General features: G+C 36.9%; 1 protein-coding gene across 1 annotated transcript in view; it reads right to left on the bottom strand.

The window, feature by feature from the left end:
- Positions 1-71: 71 nt before the first annotated feature.
- Positions 72-17,937, bottom strand: part of DOK6 (docking protein 6) — a 252,832-nt gene continuing 234,966 nt past the window's right edge. The window contains exon 8 of the mRNA XM_075142169.1: positions 72-211. Coding sequence (XP_074998270.1) covers positions 72-211 — 140 coding nt within the window. The remainder of the gene's footprint in view (positions 212-17,937) is intronic.

Below are 17,937 nucleotides of genomic sequence, written 5' to 3'. Positions count from 1 at the left end.
GCTGGTGGCTCCCCGGCCCTGGCGGCAGGCTCCAGGCTCGACTGTCTCTCTCAGCCGGCCGCCCCCGGCTGTCATTGCACCAGGCCCGAGCCGTAGCTGAAGGCGTAGCTGCTGACCAGCGAGAGGGACTGCTGGTGCTCCTCGCCCTGCTCCGAGGGGTAGCTGGGAAACGTCTGCGCCCGGGACACCTTTGCCGAGCCGAGGCTGTGACCTGCGAGGGGGGACATGGACACAAAGGATGTAACTGGGCTTTAATTTAATTTTAATTTACTTGAGGCCTTTCGCCATGGATGTGGGCTCTGACAGGCTGACGTTGTACTGCCCTGTGGTGCCAGGGTGCCCGGAAAACAGACGTGCCACATGGGGCCTTGCGGGGGCTGCAGAGGAGGGTTTTGCCTGTGCCTGAGGCAGGAGATCCCGGACCTAACACAGGCATAATTTAGGGGCAGAAATTTTTCTTTTTTTTTTAAATTTCAGAATATCATATCTATATATTTCCTACTCTATAAATCTCAGTTATATTTGTTCGTTAGAGCTGATGAAGTACTAATCCACTTCTTATTTACCTGAAGCACTGCTTAAGTGGTGGAAGTAACGCCAGCAGTTTCAAAGGGATTTGTCACACAAATGCCGCTTCATGTACTTACTGTGTTTCAAATAGAAAGCCAGTTTGTCAGGTAAACACAGAATCATTGTCATTTCAAAATGAACTGAAGGTGGTATACGGCTATACTGAAGGTGGTATACAGTGGCAGAACATTGGTTGGGAAAAGGACGTGCGAGATCTTTCCTCAGACAGGCTTGTTAATCGCATATAAACATGGCTTGTTTACTTGCAACCAGCGAGATGAGAAACCATGTGTGAAAAGCCATTGAAAAGCCAATGACCAAACTTAGAAGATGACTCCTATGGCCTGATTCTGTATCCCAATCATTTGCCTATTTCAAAATTCCCTTCTGAACTTGAGATTTAATTAGTTACAAAAAGTTAAGTTCCAAAATGTGTATCTTCATGCAACATATATTCTCCATTTTTTGGAAATGTATATTGAAGCCTGGCTTTAAAATGGTTTTGGATAATGCTTTTAAAAATATCTTTAATACATGTATTATATGTAGAAATGCAAAATCTTATTCTTCCTTCAACCACAGAGCTATTAAAGAATTGACAGAATATAGACTCAATCGCTGAAGAACTCAGCTCAGCTAGCAGCTTTCTAGACTGCCTCAGTAGTGCTGGACCAAGAATGATGTTGGTTGGATTTGGCAAAACTTCATCCTAACTTATATTTGGAAAAGTTTAGCTATAACACGTTGCTGACTGCTTCATGAAAAAAATCTTGATCCCCCTGAAAATGAATCTGTCAGAGCAATACTGGGACCAAGAGAGAAAAAAAAACCCACCAACTAAATGAAAAATAGAATAAAAGGTACATCTCAGTGACACTAAAGACAATAAAACTAGAGATTGAATTTCCAGTGGCACGTTAATGGTCATAAAAATCCCTTTCATAGCATGACCAAGCAGGATGAATTTTGTATGTGTATTTTTACAATTCATTCATTGGGTTAAATTGACATTGGCTATCAAAACCTGACTGAGATGCCAGGTTTAAATGTTTTCTGCTTCAAGAAGCTTTTGCATCAAACTGAATTAAAATGTATGGTGGCTATGAGGTCTGAGCTGCAAAGCAAAAGCATGGATAATACATAGTTTGAGAATAGTCTTAAAAGTTTTATTGCTTTGACCAACATTTAACTATGATATTAAGTGAGGCCTTCATACATTTTTACTTTTATTTGGGATTTGCATCACAATTACAGTTAGATTTTTTTTTTATTTAATGCAAATCTAAACATAGAAAGTGGCATGATTATAGGTTTTAATTTTGTGTTCCAAATCTGGCATTTTTCCTTCTAAGGATGTAAGGTCTTGTTTTCTTTTTACCCAGAAGCTAGAATCATATATAATTTAAGGGCCATAGGGAACTGCTAATCTAGCCATGTGATTGGCTATGTAAAATTTTTCTCTTTCTTACCAATAAAGATAAATAAAATATGTCAAGGTACAATTTTCCTCCATTCTCTTTATGTATTTTATCCAAAAAATGTAAAACACACAAATAGTCCTGTGACAATGAGCAGCAGTAAAGACACTTGCCAACCAAGAGAGTTCCCTAAACTCAGGCCTATTTGTATCATGTGCTGTATGTCATATAATTAATTCCAAATTCACTTCTGTAGACTAGTGAAGCTTTAATACAGTGATGAAGAGTGCCCCTAGTAAACTAATTTCTAACCAAGGTATTAAGGCAGTTTCTTAGAATATAGAAGATGAATTTGAACCTATTAAGGTTAAAAAGGAAATTAAATTCAGGTCTTCCATTTCCTGGAGGTATACCTCAGCTGCTAGCACATCCCTTACTATTCTGTAAAAGAAAATTTGTAGCTGTTAAATCTCACAACAGGGCTGATTTTAGCCATTTTGTAACCAAAGGGGTTAGTGAGGATAAGTGACTTCTTCTTCCCTAACTGCTAGGATATGTAGTCAGAGGGAGAGAGAGAGTCTCAGATCCAAAAGATTAAAAGACACACTCAACAGAGACAAGAGATCTAAGACACATGGTCGAAGCTCAAGCTGAACAGTATGACATCAATCTATGGAATAATAACAAAAAGAATAGACGACTTTTTTCAAATGAAAAGAGAAAGCTATGGGTAATAGAGAATTTGTGAGTTTAGGAAAGAATGGCTCTATGCAATATGTTTACTTTCAACTTATTTTTTTTTTTAAACAATGAACTTTATTAATATATTTAAATAAAACTAATCAAAAGTAATGGTGGCAAAATTAAATAGTCCAATGGTTCCGGATTGGCTTATAACTTCTAAGTAGTACATTTCCAAAATTTAAGTATTTGTTCACCTTTTTTTAAAATTTAGTATATCCCATACTGGAAATTCTAAATGATAATTGATTCTTTTATTTGCATTTCTACTAAATATTATTTTAATACTCATACAGATGATCAGCCTTATGAAGTCTTAGGTACAGTTACGCTTTATGTCAGCAGTAAGGCTTTTGAAACTGAAGATACAGGAAAAGGTTTTGCAGTAAAGAATTTTAAGTTCCACAGCTTTCTAAATGTCCTGCTTCAACAGTATTTTCTGTGGCATATTTGGGTCTTAAAAGGTTAAGAGAGAAGAAGAATGCTGTTTGTGGTTTTTTGCAGCTCTTTGATACCACAGCTGTTTTCAAGAATACAAAACTAACTCTTCTCTACAGTTCTTCTGAAGTCAGCATAAGAGGAATTTGATTAACACACACTTTGTGACCTGAAGACACCAGTAGTCTTTTCTTGTGGCTTACATATGAAACATTTTGTTGTGTTTTTTTTTTTTGTTTGCTTGTTTGTTTTTTTCCTGTTCTAGGACAGGACTTTGGAAAGCTATTATTAAGCCTACTTCATCCTTTGTTTAAATTTACTCTCAGGATCATAGAATACAATGAAGCTGTAGTCCAAAGTAATTAGGTATGAATGATTCATCAAGATAATTTAATGTAACCTGGCAAATTACACCAAAATTAGATTTTTCCTGATCTTAATTATGTTGCAAGCAGAGGCAGTATTCACAAGGATCTTATTTCATGACATGGTGCTTATTTATAACGATTCTTTAGAGGAAAAACCCAATGGTTTCCTAGTAACAACAGTGATTGATGTACATATAAGTAGATCGATCACAACTTCTAAGAGAAAACTTGCAGTACTCAGCTAAATGAAAAGGAAAAAGAAAAAAAGACAAAAAAAAAGAAAATAAGAGATCATGCGAATGAGATAAGCTTTACAAGCTCCCTTACTGCTGCTTCTTGGGAGATGCTTCTCTTTTTTTTTGGATTCAGAATTCAAACTCTTAACCAGAAGGCAGGTGCTAAACCTTTTTCTTTTCTAAATGAAAAAAAGGTCACGTTTTTTGTTTCCAACACAATAATTCAAGGGACTCTCTCATCTGATATTCTTTGGTTAGAGCACTCATCTATGTAAAATTCCTCTCTGCCTGTGGGTAAGGTCTGACATTACACTTTCTGTAATGGAAAAATCAGCTGAAAATGTTCCCTTTCTCCTCGCTGCCCACAGTGCTGTTCACTGTTCCTCAGTTGTGCCATTGCGACTGAAAGGCTGCTTTGTAGACTGAAGCACTTTGGTCATCTGGTTTGCAAGAGCCCTACAAATCGTTGTACTGGCACAGCCGAGGAGCAGGAACAAGCAGCCAAGGGTAAGAGATGGCAGGGTTATTCTCAGACTGGCTTTGGTGCCAGATAGTTTGTTTGGGGAATGATGACTTGTGAGCAATATGCAACCAAATGCAGGCGAATGCCGTTGCCACCAGACTGCTCACTTCTCTGATTCAGGATCACTTTTGAAACCCTGTGACTAAGCTTTCCTAATACAAGATCTAATATAAGTGTATATTTTTGCAGTACAATGATTAAAAACTAATAGAACCAGCTTCTGTTGCAGGCCTTTTATGCACCTCATATTAGATAGTCATTAGGTAAAATAAAACAGCAAACATTTGCAGCTGCACAGCAAGCTTTCATCTGGGATTTCTTAACCTCTGAACAGATGACTTTGCAAACAAAATGATGTTCTTCTAATGCAGTTTTATTTTTCTAGGTAATAATAATAATAAACTTCATTTTTGAAAATAAAATTTGGCATTTCCATTCCCAAGATTATGAGCACAAAATTGAAGTCATTAAATTAAAGCCAATTGGATATCTTTATTAGTATTATGTTTCGTATATTTGTACTTGGGAGTGCTCTGAGACATCATGAGGACAAGAGCTCTGTGATTGCTATAGATGTTTCTATAAATGTTATAGAAAAACACAGAAAAATATCAAAAGAAATTTATATGAGTCAATCAGTGCAAGCTAAGACCAAATAAAGTGAGTCACTTGTTGCATTGTAAAGCAATCTTTTCTTTCTAGAAATATTCATTGGAAAATTCTGTTGTTCACAATAAACAGAACAGTCTGGAAACCAGTGAAACAGAGACGATGAGGTTTTCTCCACAAAGGATGGTGCAAGGAAGTGGAAAAAACCCAATTAACTAACAGATGTTTCAGGAATGAAATGTTAGTAGGAAGGAATTAGTTGTATGTCGTTTCCTCATACAATTCTCACCGGACAATAAATGCGGCCCTTCAGCCAGAAAAGTTCACAAAACTAGTACCAGCCTTTAATCTAGATTTATGTTCTTTAAGGACTTTCCCAACAGTGGTGAAAGCTCCTACTTATACCAGAGGAAGCCCGCAGATTGTACCGAGGGAAGCACACCTCGAGATGTTTCAACCTCTAATATTCTTTCTTTGCAGCATTTTTGTCAAGAAACAGGACAAAATAGGAAAGGCACTGTAGCTATGCACTGAAAGCCCGCTAGGAAAAATGAAACGCTTACTGCAAGAAACTAAATTATTACGACTGCTTATTTCAGATGGAAGCTTTTATCCTCTAAGAGCTTTTGTTGCAAAGAAAGAGACTCCACATTTTATTCTGGATAAAGGAAATGTTCCTCAAAAAAAGCCCTACTACAATCTCAAATCAGTTAAGTGGCTATTCTTTAATCAAAAAAGATACTTTCATTTAAGGCAGAAAATAAATGATTGCTGTTATTCTATTTATAAATTGATACTGGTTAGAATTCTGCCAACTCTCTGTATTGAATATACAGTGTCTTCTATTGAGCTGTTGATGACAAAGCAGCTTTTCCTTTTCTGCTGTTAGATGATTGGAATAACTAAAGCAAAGTTTCATAGCAGGATAAACTGCTACAAAGCAAAACATTTATTTTGCAGTAACGATGCAGTTGGATTGGAAGGGCATTAATCGGTACAGCAATTATTATGCTGTCACTCACAAAAAGATGCAATGGAAGGCAGCAGATGGAAACTGAAAAATAGCATAAACTACATTACAGCATATTGATTTCCATATATTTATTGAAAGTGAAACTGTGGGCCTGTTTCAGTTCCAAATAAAGAAATACAAATTTTGCCTTGAATTTAACTAAGTTGGAATTAAAACTCCAGGGAGCACAGCTGGGCTCCAAATTTTGTATTTTCTAAAATAATTTTGTATTTCATTTCATCAAATATTTATCTTTCTGAAGGGAAAATATCAGGAAACACAATGTTTGAGGCAGATGTTTAAGAAAATGGATTAGTTTATTTACTAGGAAAAATTTTGAATAAAAATAATCTAAATTGATGATAAAACATATACAAAATATACTAAGAATGTAAAAAAACCCCTCCTAACATTTTAAAATATTTCATTTTTATTCTCAATTAAAAGGCATTTTAATTTTCTTTAGAATTTGAAATCAAATGTATGATTTTTTTTTTTTTTTTTGCCAGCATCAAGATTAGTAAGTGAGTAAAATATACTTGTTACAGAACCCTGTCACTTCCCAGAATTGGAAGACTATTGTTTATCTTAAAGGTTTTTGGCATTGTCATCAAGTCCTCCTCTAGAAAAGAAGAAATTTTGCATGTGCATGCAGAAAAGATTGCAGGATTGGCAGTTTAAAACCAGTAAATTTACAATACGTAAAATTTCTGAGTCTTAAGGAAAAGTTTTCAACATTCCAATTTTGGCACAAGAATGCTGGAGTTTTGTGAAGAGTACATTTACACATCAATATTTTGACATAAAGAAAATCCGTGTCCTTAGGGCTTTGCAATAGTGATAATTGTTTCAATATCTATGAATAATGTGAATTGCTTGTAAATATTATGTACAGAAAAAATGAGTGCTGTTTCACCTGTATGCCTACCTAAAATAACAAGTATTTAAAATCAGTATCTTGAATCACATAACTAAAATTAATGTATTGACTAAAGCTCAGGTTGGTTTAATTGCGGTTGTGTGTTTCCAGACAGTGTTTTTAAACATTTGTTCTCCTATTGGATTTAAACTGTATATTACCTACTTAGGCTATCACAAGCTGATGTAGCTCCTGCGGTAGAAATATCAGAACATCAGCCACATCTTTCCCAAAAATGAATAGGTTTACCTTGCCCTCTACTTTTAATTGATTATCTTTTTCCATTGGAGATTTTTCCTAGTAATCCATCTTTTTATTCATAATACCGGCTTTCCATGCCTCTGTGTGTTTATAAAGGGAGGAGACATATATAAACCTGCTACCTAACATCTCCATCTAGGAGATGGAAAAGAAAGTTACTTGCACATGTCTCATATCACCCAATAGTCTTTCCCCTTTCTGCCCATATACCTGCAGCCAAAATATGACATATATTTGGGAAAAATAATCTATTTTACATATTATATCTCTTCAATTTGTGTTCTTCTATTTGTAATAAGTAATTGTATGCCTGCATGCCTGAACTACAGGGAGATTAAATAAAAGAAAGTATCTGACTGGAGTAGCAATTTTTTTAGTTCTGTACTCCAAGCCAACATGCAGATAAAGACAGTAAGCTTGTACTTAGCTTTCTTATGTTGTCTTCTGTATACGGACTGCAGTGGTACTTACAGAAATTAATTGATTTCATCTTTACAGCTTTTTACACTTGTGCTAATGTTGCAATATGAAACCAGCCTCCTCACTTCCTCTGTTCTGAGTCCAGCTCCTTAACTATGCCAACACAGTTGAAGGAGGCATAATCATGTTCTCACTTATCACAAAATTAGGCTAAGGTCCAACTGTGCTTCAAAACAAACAGAATTTTCCAGATGAAAACTCTCAGAAAGAAGGGTTTCTGAATTTGGTTTCACAGATTCTACAGAAATGAAATTTTCTGCAGTGATACTTTGAATTTTTAGTTTTTCTATTGTAAAGTATTTATCAGGCAACCCTGATCTATGCTAGCCCTGCACTGAGCAAGCAATTGGGATGAATCAATTCCAGAGCCATCTTCCAACCCAAACTATTTTGTGATGTGATGGAATACTTTATTTTCAGCCATTTCGCTTTGTGAGAGAAAACAAACTATCTTGTTTTAAATCAGTTAAAGAAAACATTCAGCTGTTCTTCCTGACTGGCACACTATATTAAGAGAGTTGTAGTTTTTTCTGAATCATTAAACAGGTGATATAATTTGTGTGTGTTAGAGAAGTGACTATGGTCAAGGATTTTGTTTTATAATGAAAGATACAGGCATCACAACCTTGAAGAAAGGCTTTTGAGAGGAAACATGTGCAGTTTAATACTGAAATGTGTCAAAATGATCAACAAGTTACTTAAGACTCTAAATACAATCTTGGATGAGTGCCCTAACAAAGCCACCTGAAAAGGCTGAGTACTTTGTACAAGGTGGCTGGCATCCCCGACCTAATTTATCCTTTCAACCACAGGCTCAGTCAACCAGAAACTAATATAAAACATTTCCACATAAGTTGTATAAGTGAGGTTTAGTGTGAGAATAACAACTCTGTTCCTGAATTTTATGCCTGTCCAAAGTAAAGTAAAATTATTTCATTTACCACGGATGTAAACAGAGACTAAGCATTTTTATACAAAATGCAGGTAGTTTCATTTTCCTATTCAAGCTCAAAACTTAATGAGTTTTTTGAACAGAAACTTCATGAAACTGAGACATTCCATGTTGGTAATACTAAGGAAAGAAAAAGATGATGGTAGAGGAGAAAATCTTGCAAATGACAATTTCTTTCACTTCAAGGAACATTTGAATTGTATAAGAATGCTGACAAATGATAAGATGATGGCAAAATGCAAGAAATAAGAAGGAAAGAATGCTCTGATCCTAAGTACATATGGGAAAGGCTAAAGTGTGGGGGAAGAGAAAACAGCTAAGGAAAACTGCAGTAAGAAAATTATTTTAGTCTTTACAGTACTTTGCATCATGGGGACATAGCAAACCAACAAAAGGAAACACTCAGAAAAATTACCCTGCTCCTGGAACAACTGAAAAGTGGGAAGAATATAAAGCTAGTAAAAAAAGAAACAAATATGGAAGATAGATAAAATTGTGTGGATTCGATTACTTTGTCTCAAGTAATGATTTTCTGCTGTATTTAAGTAGATAAAGCTACACACTTTGCTGTCATCTTTTGCTTTTAATTCCTGTGTAGAGCAGCAAGTCATTATGAGAGTCAACTGGTTGTTGATCTCTGTGCATAAATAGATTTCCAGTATAATTTTCTTTTACATCCTTGAAAATTACATCTACAAGAGCAATTTAAAATAGGTAGGTACACAATGTTATAATCTTGGTTTACCAATTTGTTAGCTCATTGTTCACTTTTCCCTTCCTTAAAATGTTTTTTGTTAGATTTTTATTACAGCCAAACTAAATTCCCAGTCAAAACATGGATCTTATCAGATACCTTGTTAGAAAAAATCAAGCCCTGATTTAGCATGAAGCATCTTACTAAAAACTGCAATGCCAAAATGCAAATTTATACATTGCATATCACTTTGATGATATGGAATATCTCACTGTTAAATATTTATTGCATTTCAAATCATGTTGAAATTTCCCCTTGGATACACTATTCCACAAAACACTATACATTCCTCATGCAATTCTACTGATACTACAGAGGTGAAGTAAAATAGTGAATATCTAATTTCATATTAGAGTATCTAAAGCAAAATGAAGGAAAAAATTACTTACATTGACAAAAAGTGTATAAAGTGGAGATAGTATACTGCCTTTTGAAAATGGGATGTTACTGGAGGCTGATTGATCAGTACTGTTCAATATTGTTGCTCTTATAATTCTGCTGATCTTTAGTGTGGCCAATATTTCCTGGCCCAGTAGAATTTTCATTATAAATGCTCCATTCACGAAGATTTATAACTAGTCTATAAAAAAATTGTCATAAAATGAAACTCAGCATATGAGATCTGAAGCCAGAGAGCAAATTTGGTCTGACAGGATGGAGGGAATATGTTTTTCACCACATTTTTATGTAAGTAAAATACAGCTTTGATTGGAAAAAAAACTGAAAAGAAAAAAATTGGCAGGCAGTATAGTTTACATTGCTTGACATAGGAAAAGATGGTGACAAAAGATTTATACCACCCCAAATGGATACCTATTCTACAAGTATTAATTTTAAAAGACAATTTTATCATATCAGTGTAATGTGGGAACTAAACAAATATAAGTCTAAGACATTCAGGGTGAGTGTGGTGATACAGCTGAGCCCTTCCTTTGGCACTCAGCCAGTTTTTTTGCACACCTGAAGAGCCAGGGAAATAGGGACAACAATGGTAACAAAACTAACCCTTATCAAAAGCAAAAAAACCAAACAAACAAAAAAGCAACCCAAAATCCAAAACCTGTTTTATGCCTGTTTGGTTTTCACTGTGGAGTCAAATGTGTTCCACTTCTGGGCTGTTCAAAGAAAAGGCAGGAATGCCTGGCTGTTGAAAATGGTTATGAGGTGTAATTGGACCACACATTTTAGTATTAGCTGTGTCTTAGATTACCTTAGCAAATTTTTGCACTGCATTCTCAGTCCCATTTGAGCTCTGCTAGTGCTCCTCACTGCACAAAAGCAGCAAAATTCATCATCTGTTTTGATCGTATACTTCTACCTCTGTTACAGAACAGAGTCATCCCATTACTGTACTTTCCTATAGGGATTTAAAGACAAAATGCTGTTCAAACTGTAGGCAATGTCCTCCAAAGACATGAAAAATTCTTGGACTCTGGTAAAATGTTTTTCATTCAAGGAATATTGTATTTATGGTGTAAAATGGGGAATTAGTCTTGCTTATCTGTATTTTGCTGGGAAGGGAAAGAGGAGGGTGGTTTGTGGGAGGTAAAAATGTAGTTCCCAGTTTAATAAAATGAGTTATTTAACCAAGTAAAGATTTCACATGATGTTTTTTTCCTGCCACCAATGAACAAACTTCAGAAAAGATAATAGATCTCACATTAATATATGCAGGGATGAAACACAGCTTTTAGAACTTCTACCTTTCAAAAGCTCTTCTATTTTTTACTCATGCATTGAAAGCATTTATGAAACCATTTGTTATTCAGATTTAAGCTTTCTATGAAATAGCTTTCTATGAAAAAGTCCTTGGAAATCTTCTTTGGAGGGCCTTTATTTCAAGCTACAACCAGATAGTAATAGTAAATGCCATATAAAAGTGAAAATATTGCATTAGCTGACAATTAGCTCTCTGGCAATGATTAAGAAGCTTCCCCAAAAACACTTGAAGACAGGAAGACACACCTTTCCAGCAGTTGTAAAGAAGAAAGGACAATGTGGTTTTTTTTTTTAAACAATTTGAAGTTATATGCTTGTCTTAAACTTAATTAATGACTTGAAACTGCAGGCATTTTATCTAAAATGTAAGGTTGCTTGACTTTCTTTAAAAAAGGACTTCACCTTTCACTATACCTGCTTAGAGCAACTTAAAAGGATAGACTGTATTACTGAAAAACTGTAACTACAAATTTAGGAATGCTTTGATACTTTCCCACTAAAATAACAAAGACAATCTGCTGAATGATATGCAGTCATTAAACACATTTGTAAATTAACGATGTTTCTTAGACTAAATGCATCACTGGTGCTAACCCAATGAAACCATCATGATAGCTAATTTTAAAGTTAGAAAAGTATCACAAAAAAATGTTTTCCTCTCATGGTGGAATTATAGAAAAAGTGTGTTCAAAACCTCTCCTTCTTCCTACTGTCATCTTTGCAGCAAAAGCTCATCTTATACACTTCTGGAAGTAGAAAACCAGCAGAGAGTTTTGAAAAGGAGCAGTAAACCAAATAAGCTTATACACACAAGAGAAAATCTTTTGGTTTAAATGATAGTATCATTATGTGTTTAATGTCTGTTTGTAAAATGAAGTTGTAAAGTTCTACCAGAAAAAGTAATTATTGTTATTCTAGTAAGGAATTTTCCAGGATTTAGCTCACGTTTCTCACATTTAGCAGTTTATTCAGGATAACCCAGGCATGATTCACCAAAACAGAAATAAAACCCCTTGCCTATCTAAAATATCTCAGGGCTCAAACACGAAGACAAGTTATCATAGTATAAAAATTATCTTTGATAGGAAAATTTGAGATCCACGTGGTAAAAACGATGTAACTTGAACAAGGTTGGAATAAGTATCTTAGTGGATCCCATCCAGAGCTAGCCTAACAGACTTGATGATAATTGCTGACATGGTAACAGATACCATTCCCAGTCAGTGGCATTTAACTGAAGATCCTCCCATCTCCATGCTCTCTTCAGTGTCCAGAACTAATTTTTTTCTATGAATAAAGATTATATCAATTTTTAAAAGTTAATTTAGTTATGGAAGTTAAACACTCCACTTATTTTTAATTAGCCAAGTCTTCTCTTGAGATAAATCGATATGCATTGATCTGAATTGGGAATCAAATTCTATAATTTTCAGATGAGAAACATACATACTGTACACAAAACATACAGAAATGGATTTTATGATAGCTAATTAAGGTATATTTGAGTTTGAAAAATTCTGTAACTATTAGGAAACTGTATAAACCTAATTTTGGGGACAGATACATTAGATCTCCTGCACGTTTCCGTTTAGCCGCTCTCCAACATTTACCAGCAGTCCTGGTTAACTGGGGAGGTCCCGGACGACTGGAGGCTTGCCAATGTGACTCCCATCTACAAGAAGGGCCGGAGGGATGATCCGGGGAACTACAGACCGGTCAGCCTGACCTCGGTGCCGGAGAAGATCATGGAGCGGTTGGTTTTGAGGGTGCTCACGAGCCATGTCCGGGACAACCAGGGGATCAGGCCCAGCCAGCACGGGTTCATGGAAGGCAGGTCCTGCTTGACCAACCTGATCTCCTTCTATGACCAGGTGACCCGCCTAGTGGATGAGGGAAAGGCTGTGGATGTGGTCTACTTGGACTTCAGTAAGGCCTTTGACACTGTCTCCCACAGCATTCTCCTAGAGAAGCTGGCGGCTCACGGCCTAGACAGGTACACTCTTCGCTGGGTAAAAAACTGGCTGGACGGCCGAGCCCAGAGAGTTGTGGTGAACGGAGTTAAATCCAGTTGGTGGCCGGTCACGAGCGGTGTTCCCCAGGGCTCAGTACTGGGGCCGGTCCTGTTCAATATCTTTATCAATGATCTGGACGAGGGGATCGAGTGCTCCCTCAGTAAGTTTGCAGACGACACCAAGTTGGGCGGGAGTGTTGATCTGCTGGAGGGTAGGAAGGCTCTGCAGAGGGACCTGGACAGGCTGGATCGATGGGCCGAGGCCAACTGTATGAGGTTCAACAAGGCCAAGTGCCGGGTCCTGCACTTCAGCCACAACAACCCCATGCAACGCTACAGGCTTGGGGAAGAGTGGCTGGAAAGCTGCCCGGAGGAAAAGGACCTGGGGGTGCTGATTGACAGCCGGCTGAACATGAGCCAGCATTGTGCTCGGGTGGCCAAGAAGGCCAACGGCATCCTGGCCTGTATCAGAAATAGTGTGGCCAGCAGGACTAGGGAGGTGATCGTGCCCCTGTACTCGGCACTGGTGAGGCCGCACCTCGAATCCTGTGTTCAGTTTTGGGCCCCTCACTACAAGAAGGACATGGAGGTGCTGGAGCGTGTCCAGAGGAGGGCAATGAAGCTGGTGAAGGGCCTGGAGCACAAGCCTTATGAGGAGCGGCTGAGGGAACTGGGGTTGTTTAGCCTTGAGAAGAGGAGGCTGAGGGGAGACCTCATCGCGCTCTACAACTACCTGAAAGGAGGTTGTAGCGAGGTGGGGGTTGGTCTCTTCTGCCAAGTAACTAGCGATAGGACAAGAGGAAATAGCCTCAAGTTGCGCCAAGGGAGGTTTAGATTGGACATTAGGAGAAATTTCTTTACTGAAAGAGTGGTCAGGCCTTGGAACAGGCTGCCCAGGGAAGTGGTGGAGTCACCATCCCTGGAGGTATTTAAAAGACGTGTAGATGAGGCCCTTAGGGACATGGTGTAGAGGGCATGGTGATGTTGGGTTGACGGTTGGACTTGATGATCTTAGAGGTCTTTTCCAACCTGTATGATTCTATGATTCTATGATTCTATGTCTTCTTCTGAGGCATTTGGTAGTAACCATTGCAAGTGGTTGAACAGTTTATTAGATGGATGTAGATGTAATCTAGCAGGAAAGTTCCTAGGTTCCTTCCCAAAGCTTGGCTTCTGTGCAGCCACTGAAGGCGTTGGGAACAAAGGAAAAGTTTCTATTTGTGTTGATCTTAATAGCACTTCGAGTTCTTTTGTTCCTTGCAGAGATTACATATATAAAATATGTGGAAATAAGGCAGTTCACAGAGACTAAACAAATTATTTTCCACTATAATCTATTCTCTAAAATAAAGAAGTTCATTGATTGTAGATTATATAAGTTTAATTGGAATAATATAATGCCTAAAACATCAATGAAGCACTCAGGAAAGTTAATCCATTTTTCATGACTCTATAAATAATTTATTCTAGTTGTAAAAGCCTTCAATTACCCACTAGGAAATAAAAAACAATGGCTGTAATTCACTGAGGGGTGCAAGTGATGTTCTTTTCCTTTTTTTCCCCTGAAAGGAATTAACTGTGATTCAGTGTGAACAAGCTGTGTCATTTGCATCAGACTTGTTTAAAGCTAGAGGAAATGAGCAGAGGTAAATCTTGAAAAGGTGTGTCAAACTGCTTGATCTGCTTGTGCCTGCAGATGGGAGGAGTCCCTTTTTCTTTACTCTCTTGGCTGACAGAAGAAACAGCTTAAGCCAAAACACTTATTTCCTTCCCCCACCCAAATAAGCAAAGAAATAAAGAAATTGAATATCAAAACCAACAATAATAACAAGACACACTGGAATTACCACCCACATGTCTTCTCTCTGGAAATTTTTTATTAAACCTGTAAATATGCTGCCCTGTGTTTTGCCTTTTCTGTTCCTCAGCTCACTGAGACTGTTTTTTTGCTGATATTCCTTTTGTGGCCACTCAAATCACAGAAGCTGTAAAAGCAGCACAGCAGCAGTCCCGTCAACAGCTTTCCTTAATCCCAGCTGCCAGGAAGACAGTCCTGACAAACCCCAGTGCATTCTGGCAAATCAATTGACCGATCTGCTGAAAGCAGGGAGGGGTAGAGAAGTATCATCTCTTAAGTGACGTTCATTCTGCCTCTCTCACTGCCTGTTAGTTCAGTGTTACTAAAGCAAGCTAGGAAATGAAAAAAAAAAGTGCCGACAGCACAAGGCAATAACCAGCAATGATATTCAGAACATGACATGTACAAAGTAATTATACTTCACACAGACATTTGGAGAAAAGCGTGTCTCACGTTAAAGCAAGGCGTTTTCCTGATGGCTATTTTGCTATTGGCTTTGATTGGAAAAGAGCTGTAATGCAGCAGTTAAATTCATTATGAGTGTCTGTAGTCATAGTATACAGATAACAGATGACAAGGTGAACAAAGATGAAGCTCACAGGTTGGTTGCATGTTAAAGACATTGGTGTTGGGTAGCAGTTTAGCTAAGGGCAAGATGGATGGCATGGAGCCATCAGCAGTAGAAGGGAAAGAAAAGTAACATAAAGGACCCACTTCATAATTTCTGAATGAAATCTGGGGAATTTCTTGTGTATGGCTAGACCACCCAGCGCTCCAGTCATTTTCAGCTATTGGCAGCCAAACAGCAGCAGGTGAAATTCAGAGCAGACTTTTGTGTATTGCTGCTCAGAATACGCTAGGACATAAAAGAGACTAAAACCAGCTTTGCCTTCTGCCACCATGGCTTGCGCCTTTTTGTGCAATTTCTACTCTCAGTGCCTATTGTACCAGAGCAGCATATAATGTAGAAGAATACAATATGAGATGGTATTCTTGAGTTATGGTACTGCTTCTTCATGAACACTGCAAAAATTATTAACTCGCACGTAAATTTTCAGGTTTATTAGTACAGTTCTAAAAGGAGGGAAATAAATAATAGAATACAAGTAGCTTTCCAGCAGGACAAAAATGGGAATTTAGAGAGCTAGAAATCAGCTGTGATTTAAAAGAATGTTAAAGGATAATTTTAGCAGAAATGACTCTGAAGGTACTGTATCTGATGAAACTTGATGACATACTTTTATATTAAAGCAAAATGGCAGCTTACAAAACTGTGCTGTATAAGTTATTGGCTCCAGGTTGCAAGCTTAAAGCCAAAATAAAATTAAACATATATATCCTCTATTTTAAGAGCATACTGAGGATAATTTTACAGGGAAAAATAACTAAAAATACCTAACAAAACAATTTCATAAAATAAAGAAGAAAGCAAATGGCTTTTTCCAGTTATTTTCGATTTATCTTTCTATAGCCTCCTCCTCCCTGGAGAAATAATAATTAAAAAACAGTAATTGTGAGGACTTTTACTCATTGTTTGTTAAACAGAATAAAGCAGTACTGAGGAGTTCTTAGCTGAGTCCTCAAGCTAAGGGTGTGAGATGAGGTGTGAGATAACTCTCATAGAACAGCTATGTTATTAACAACAAAATATAAATAATTTATATCAAAAGAAGCACAAAAATGAAAATCTTTTATGTTATAGCTCACATCAGTGATTACTGCACCATCCTGATTACTCAGGACACTGATTCTGCATCATAAAATCACCATATTACATCCCATAGCTAGAACTTGCAGTTAAAATAATTTTCTTTATATAGTCTTGCAGCTGCAGACATGAGCACTACTAAGGCATAGAGGAAGGAGTATTATATCTTTCTTGGAGAACTTTGTCTCTCACAAGTGAGATCTTTGCATTCTTTTAAGATTTTATATTTTTCTTCATAAGTGGGAGAATGGTATCCAGGTAACAGTTAGTTACTTCTACTTTTGCTTCTTTATGACGGATATTTAATGAAATACAGGAATGTGTATAGAAGCCTCTAAAATAGCTCAGAAACTGATGTACTAGCTCAAAATGTCAGCTAGTGAATACTCAGCTTAACAATCCCTGGCTTCATAAATTCCCTTTGAAAGGCAAAACAAAATTAAACAAACATTTCAGCCTTTTTAAAGAGCTTCATGAGAACAATCATATGCTAAAAAAGGAACTTTTCTGGGACGTGGAATCTGTCTGTCCATTTATGTTAGAGGATAATCAGGAACTGAATTTAAAAAACAACTGGGGAGCTATCTGAATTTTAGAGGACATTTAGACCTGCTGCTGAAGGTTTTGAGACCATATGCTTTGCTCCTCTAAGTGTGTTTTTTAGAGGATATCCAGGGATTTCAGTAGAGGCAATGAGCAAGGGGAGACCGAATTTTTAAGCCTTCGGTAGAATGGCTAAGTAACAACGATTCAAGCAACTGGACCACCATGATACATTACAAAACCACCCTATTACTACTAAACTGTTACTTTAATAAGCAAAAATAGGGAAGCAGTAGCAGCAAGAAGAACACTGAAAAATGTAGTGTTACTGTTTCTACCAGCTAGTTATTATTCTTCTTGGTTTAAAAAATTAATTGCCTTGAAGAACCAGCAGAGATGTGTCACAATATCTTGAATTTCCTTTCCCCCAAAAGCAAAGGAATCTAATAAGAAAAGAAAAAAAAGAAAAGAAAAGAAAAGAAAAGAAAAGAAAAGAAAAGAAAAGAAAAGAAAAGAAAAGAAAAGAAAAGAAAAGAAAAGAAAAGAAAAGAAAAGAAAAGAAAAGAAAAGAGAAAATAAAAGAAAAAGTGTATAATACATGCTTTTTTCTTTTTACGTACTTGAGTCATGCAAAAGAAAAAAATCTGATGTAGGTGCTTGGATGACAGCACTTTTGCAAGAACTGGGGTGGAGGAAAAGGAAGTATTATCTTAGTATTTTAACTCTGAAGTAAGTAAAGGAGGCAAACAGCATTTTTCACTAAGTTTAAGAACAGAGGCTCAATCTGAAAGAAAGCATTTCCTCCCTTCCTCAGAAT

Source organism: Calonectris borealis, chromosome 2 (genome assembly GCF_964195595.1).
Source record: "Calonectris borealis chromosome 2, bCalBor7.hap1.2, whole genome shotgun sequence".
In the NCBI taxonomy this organism is placed as follows: Eukaryota; Metazoa; Chordata; class Aves; order Procellariiformes; family Procellariidae; genus Calonectris; species Calonectris borealis.
The sequence above is the reverse complement of the archived record's forward strand: the minus strand, read 5'-3'. Positions and strand labels throughout refer to the sequence as shown.